Source organism: Calidris pugnax, unplaced genomic scaffold (genome assembly GCF_001431845.1).
Source record: "Calidris pugnax isolate Ruff unplaced genomic scaffold, ASM143184v1 scaffold81, whole genome shotgun sequence".
NCBI lineage: Eukaryota > Metazoa > Chordata > Aves > Charadriiformes > Scolopacidae > Calidris > Calidris pugnax.
Window position 1 is genome coordinate 11093526 of NW_015090880.1, and position 5695 is coordinate 11099220.

The 5695-nt window shown below is 68.1% G+C and overlaps 2 protein-coding genes across 2 annotated transcripts in view; one reads left to right on the forward strand and one right to left on the reverse strand.

Moving 5' to 3' along the window:
• The first annotated feature begins 30 nt into the window (after window positions 1-30).
• RPUSD3 (RNA pseudouridylate synthase domain containing 3) lies at window positions 31-892 on the forward strand. The gene is made up of 4 exons (XM_014946701.1): window positions 31-120; window positions 205-331; window positions 419-558; window positions 653-892. The coding sequence occupies exons 3-4, from the start codon at window positions 451-453 to the stop codon at window positions 824-826; spliced, it is 282 nt and encodes a 93-aa protein (XP_014802187.1). The 5' UTR covers window positions 31-120; window positions 205-331; window positions 419-450; the 3' UTR covers window positions 827-892.
• Window positions 887-5695, reverse strand: part of LOC106890695 (tubulin monoglycylase TTLL3) — a 6421-nt gene continuing 1612 nt past the window's right edge. Inside the window, exons 3-12 of the mRNA XM_014946649.1 lie at window positions 4520-4864; window positions 4272-4400; window positions 4056-4170; window positions 3816-3923; window positions 3418-3586; window positions 3195-3343; window positions 2858-3104; window positions 1890-2325; window positions 1642-1817; window positions 887-1028 (exon numbers count right to left, since the gene is read on the reverse strand). Of these exons, the coding sequence (XP_014802135.1) occupies window positions 887-1028; window positions 1642-1817; window positions 1890-2325; window positions 2858-3104; window positions 3195-3343; window positions 3418-3586; window positions 3816-3923; window positions 4056-4170; window positions 4272-4400; window positions 4520-4864 (2016 nt within the window). The remainder of the gene's footprint in view (window positions 1029-1641; window positions 1818-1889; window positions 2326-2857; window positions 3105-3194; window positions 3344-3417; window positions 3587-3815; window positions 3924-4055; window positions 4171-4271; window positions 4401-4519; window positions 4865-5695) is intronic.

A 5695-nucleotide genomic window follows, 5' to 3' on the forward strand; every position in this document is an offset into this window, starting at 1 on the left:
GTGTCCCATCCCCTCCTCACCCCCTCTCCCCACAGCGCCATCACCGTGGGGGTCCCGGCGGAGGCAGAGGGTGAGATCCGCACTGGGCTGTGCTGGCAGCAGCAGGGTGACACCACCGTGGTAAGGGGGTGCCTGGGTTGGGGGGGGGTTGGTTGGGGGCTATGGGGGTGCCCTGGGGGGGTGCTGAGGGCTGTGCCACTGCAGGTGGTGCCGGTGCCAGCCCCGGGGCGCCGTAGCCTGGCCAGGAAGGAGGTGAAGAGCACCCTGACCCGGTACCGGGTGCTGGGCACTGCAGGGGGCTGTGCCCTCCTCCAGCTCCAGCCCAGGACAGGTGAGTAGCCCCCCCAAGCACACCCCCACCCCCGTACCCCTCCCTTCCCACCAGCACTGTCCCACCACCCTCCCCATGCCTCCCCAGCCTTCCCGGAGCAGCTCCAGGTGCACCTGACGATGCTGCTGTGCCCAGCCCTGGGTGACCACCAGCATTCCTCCCGGGTGGGCAAGGTGCTGGGGGTGCCCTTCCTCCTGCCCCCCGAGGCTGCCCCCACCCGCACACAGGTACGTGGCTGGGGTGGGTCCTTGGGGGGGTGTGTGTGTGTTTAGCACAGCCCCCAAGGACCCCGCTGAGCTCTCTCCACTCCCCGCATTGCAGGTGCTGGACGAGGAGCTGCTGTCCCGGCTGGGGCTCTCGTCGCAGCAGCTCCAACGCCTCCCGCTCCACCTCCACCTCCAGCAGCTGCTGCTGCCCCAGGGCCCGCTCTGTGCCCCCCTGCCACCCCACTTCCTGCGCACCCTGCACCGCCTGGGACTGCCCGAGGAGCCCTGACACCCCCCAACCCAACCCCACTCCCCCTCTGCCACCCCATTAAATCCCCACCGGGGTGGCTCAGTACCCGTTTCTTTTCTTGGCACGCAGGGATGCGTCCCCCACTGCCCCGTGCCCACAGCGTTGCTGGGGGTAGCAGTGTTCCCCATTCTGAGCAGAGCTGGTGACAGTTGGTGCTGCTGGCACCAGCGCCATGGCTTGTCTGGAAGGCACATGATACAGGGTGTCTTTTCCTGCCCATCCTCTGTCCCTGGCCCAGGCTGTGCCCACCTCCCTCCCCACACACAGAGGGACAGAGCCAGGGTCCCTGTCACAGACATGTTTTGCAGCCCCTATGGGGTGAGGGACAGGTGCCCCCACCCAGGAATGGGCTCCAACTGGGGTGGGGGGGAGCTGGGTGCCACGCCGTTGCCCCAGCTGGGACAGGCGGGATGCTGTCCCCTCCTGGGTGTCCTTCAGTGTGTCAGCTCCTCTGCTTCCCCTTGGGATCCGCCATGCGCCTTCTCCTGGCAGTAGAGCTCGGCTGCCCCGGGCAGGGAGGCCAAGCACCGGGTGCCAAGCCAGGGTGCTGCAGCACCTCGGCACGAACAGAAGGGAGGGTCTGGCCGACGGGGCTGCCGGAGGTTCCCTGGGGTGGTGGGATGGGTACCCTGGGCAGGGGATGGACAATCAGCTGGGGCAGAGCTGCTGGAGGATGTCCGTGGGGGCGTCTGATGGGGGGCAGCCCCCGGCTCCTGGCACAGCAGGTGGTGCTGGGGGGGTAGCAGCGGCTCCATCGCCCCAGAGGAGCCGGCTCCCCCCGTGCTGCTCCTGGCTGGGGGACCTTGGTGGCTTTGCTGGAGATGCCGGGGGTCACAAGGGGCTGGGGGGCACGGGGCGCAGCGGTGGGGGGCTTGCCCCGTAATTGGTGCTGTGCCAGCTTGGGCTTCTTCAGGGAGCAGCCTCGCACCATCAGCTTCAGCCCCACATATAGGGGCACGGGCACGGCCGCCTGCGGGGGGACATGGTGGGGAGTGGAGGCTCAGGGTGCCTGGGGAGAGGGGGTGCCTGCCCCCCAGCTCACCTCCTTGTAGATGAGCTCAAAGGCACCCGTGGGGCAGGCGGGGTTGTCCCTGCGGTCGATCACCACGCGCAGCGTGTCCTGCTGGACGCTGGCACACAGCCGGCGGGTCACCGCCGAGGAGGGGGCCATGGTGGGGCTGGCGTTGATCTCCAGCAGCCAGGGCTGGCAGTCCTCCCCGAAGATGAAGTCGGCCCCGTAGAGCTCGAAGCTGCTCTTGCGGTGCTCCACCAGGTCCTGGGCGCTGCGCAGGGCGCTCACCACCGCCGCCTTCATGCCGGGCACCATCACCTGCTGCCAGGCGCCCGCCCGCCCAACCTGAGCCAGGTAGGCCTGGAGCTGCTGGCAGGACCAGGTCTGGTCGGGGGGCAGCCGGGGGTGCCGGCCCTGCACCAGCCTGTACCGCTTCTGGATGGAGACGTTGCAGAGGTGCCGGGCGCTGGGGTGGGGAGAGCAGGGCTGGGTCAGGGTTGGGGGGTGCCAGGGTGGGGTGCTGGGGTCGGGGGACACTCACGGGTCCAGGTGGCAGAGGGAGAAGGGCCGGGAGCAGAAGCGCAGGTAGCTCTCTTGGTAGAACCAGACGGTCAGCGGGTTCCAGTCCGTCACCAGGAACCATTGCCGGATGTCAAATTTGGTGCCGAAGATGAGCAGCGGCCGCTCCACGTACTTCTGCACCACCCACTCGCCCACCCGTGCCGAGGGCGACGCGCAGACCCCCGCCAGCCGCAGCACCTCCTCCAGCTGCGCCACGCAGACAATGCCTGGGGGGGGGGGCACATGGGGATGGGGGGACCCCCTCCGGGCAGGACCAGGTCTGGTCGGGGGGCAGCCGGGGGTGCCGGCCCTGCACCAGCCTGTACCGCTTCTGGATGGAGACGTTGCAGAGGTGCCGGGCGCTGGGGTGGGGAGAGCAGGGCTGGGTCAGGGTTGGGGGGTGCCAGGGTGGGGTGCTGGGGTCGGGGGACACTCACGGGTCCAGGTGGCAGAGGGAGAAGGGCCGGGAGCAGAAGCGCAGGTAGCTCTCTTGGTAGAACCAGACGGTCAGCGGGTTCCAGTCCGTCACCAGGAACCATTGCCGGATGTCAAATTTGGTGCCGAAGATGAGCAGCGGCCGCTCCACGTACTTCTGCACCACCCACTCGCCCACCCGTGCCGAGGGCGACGCGCAGACCCCCGCCAGCCGCAGCACCTCCTCCAGCTGCGCCACGCAGACAATGCCTGGGGGGGGGGGCACATGGTGATGGGGGGACCCCCTCCGTGGTGGGGAGGGTTCTTCCGCCAGTTCCTCCCTGGCTTCCCCTGGCCTACCCCTGCCACGGGATTTGGCACCGGGTTTGAGGATCCAGACGTTGTGGTAGCCCTCCATGCCGAGCTGGGGCAGGCCCCTGCCCAGGCGCTGCAGCAGAGCCTGGCACTGCTCCCGCTGCGGACCGCTCAGTGCCAGCCCGGCCCCCTCGCTGTGGGGGGAGGACAAGGGGGGGCTCAGTATTGACCCCACCACATTGTCCCCCCCGTCCCACTCGGCACTCACTGCACCACACGGTAGTAGTCCTGCAGGAAGCGGTCCCAGTCAGTGCCCATGGCTTGTGGGGCACAGGGGTCCCTGTCGATGTCCTGGTGCCCCAGGCTGCCCAGGTGCTGCCTGCAGACCTGCAGGGCTTCCTCCACCAGATGGGGGGGCAAAGGGGGCCCCGGCCCTGCTGTGGATGGCATGGGGTGAGGGGCACGGCTCCTGTGGACCTGCTGTGCCACCCTTGGGGCCACAGCACAGAGCCTGCCCGTGGGATGGGTGGCATTGGGCGCACAGGGATGGGTGGGAGGGAGTAGAAGGTCCCAAGCCACAGCCCTGAGCAGAAGCTCAGCCCCCATCCATGTCCCTGACCCCGAACTCCCTGTCCCCTCCTCCCAGGCCAAGCTCCACACACTCACCTGGCCCCTCGCTGGATTTCAGGGGCTGCTCTGTCTCCACCAGCCCGTCCCCAGCCCTCTCCATGGCCACTTTGAGCAGGCTGCGGGCTGCTGTCAGGCGGAAATCTTCTGCAAGGTGGGGGGGTATCATCCCTGCTCCGTGCCAAGCAGGACACAGGGGGTACTGGGAGCGCTGGGGTGGGGGGAAACAGGGGGACAACATCCGTGGAGGTGGGGGGGGTCACGCTGACCCACGCTCACCGATGAAGGCTTGCCGCTCATCCACAACCCTCAGCCGGTAGCATCGGGGGAAGAAGGTGTCGGGGTCAGCTTGGTCAAACCAGGGCAGGTTTCGCAGGTTTTGGCACAGCCCCTCCTGTTTAGAAAAGGGTGGCAGCCCCTGCTGGACCTCCCTTACCCTTGTTGTGTCCCACCACCACCACCGCCCCAGGGCGGGGGGATGCTCCGGGCACCCACCTTGGTGGTGAAGGCGCCCACCCGGGCATAGTGGTTCACCACCTGGTCCTGCTGCAGCAGCCGGCAGTCGATGGCGTTGCAGCGGTTGGTCCAGATGAAATATGGCACCTGGTTCCGCACCAGGCGGGACTGGGGGAGGAAGGGAGCCAGGGTGAGGAATGGACCCCCCCATCCCACCCTCACCCCAGGCTGTGCCTGGGGGTCCTGAGGGAAGGGTGTTGGGGGCTGTGGCATCCCCCCCAGATAACCATGAGGTTGTGGATGGCTTCAGGGTCCTTATCCCATTGCTCTTCTTCCTCCTTCTCCTCCTCTTCGGGTGGCGATGGGGAGTGCAGGGGCTCTGATGTCCCCTGGGATGGCTGTGCCCCACCACAATCTAACCCTGGCTGTGGGTCCAACCCTGCCTCCTCCTGCTCAGCACCGTCACCATCACTTTCCTTCTCCTGCAGTTGCGTCTCCTGGCTGCCATGATGCTGCTCCGGCCGGCCGCCCGCCTTGCCTGTGCCACGGAACTTCCTCTCCACCCAGCCCCGGGCCCGCAGCAGGCTGCGGATGACAGGGTAGGGACCCTGCACCATGAAGATCTTCTTCTCCTGGGGAGGGACCCGAAAGCTCAGCCCACCCCCACCTCAGGTCTTCCCTCCAGAGCCATAAATGCAGGTACATGCCATGGGGGGGTTCAGGCCCCTCACCTTGATGGCCCTCTCCACGTGCAGCCTGGCCCTCTGGAGCTGCTCAGGGTCGAGCGAGGGGTGGTGGTGGCGGCCACGGTGGCTGGTGGTGGCGGGTGCTGCTTGCCCTGCAAGGCCAGCCCTGGCTGAGCCCACTGGCCCCACGTCCCCAGTCCCATGGGGTGGGCAGGGAGGGAGAGAAGGCACCTACCTGCCTGCCTCTGCCCGACCGAGCCGAGGGTCCCCGCCGCCACATCCACCGGCCCCCCAAGCCCCATGCCGGTGTTCTGGCTGCATCGTGCACCCCCCGGGAAGCCCGGCTGTGCCACCGTCCCTAGCCTGGCAGGCTCGGGGACAGCTGGGACGTCTCCTGCTCCAGCAGCGGTCCCCCCTGTGGAGTGCAGCTCCTGGCCAGGGGGCTGTGTCCCCATGGTGCTGCTCTTCCCGAGGCACCATCCCACGGTGGCCTGAGGACAAGGGGAGCTGCAGGTGGCTCTGCCTCCCATGTGTCCCCTGTCCCCTCGCCCCCCTGGGGGCTGAGGTGGGGTCTAGTGCAGGATGCAGCCCCCCAGCCCCCCTGTGATAACAGGGCCCAGACACCGCACTGGTTCCACTGCCCCGAAGTGGGGGGCAAACACCAGACCCCCAGTGCCATGTGTGCAGCCCCCCTGTGCCCACATCCCCCCCCCGCCAACCCTTTTGTGCCCCACACCCAGAGACACACACCCCCCTGCCAGCCCCCCTGGGACCCCC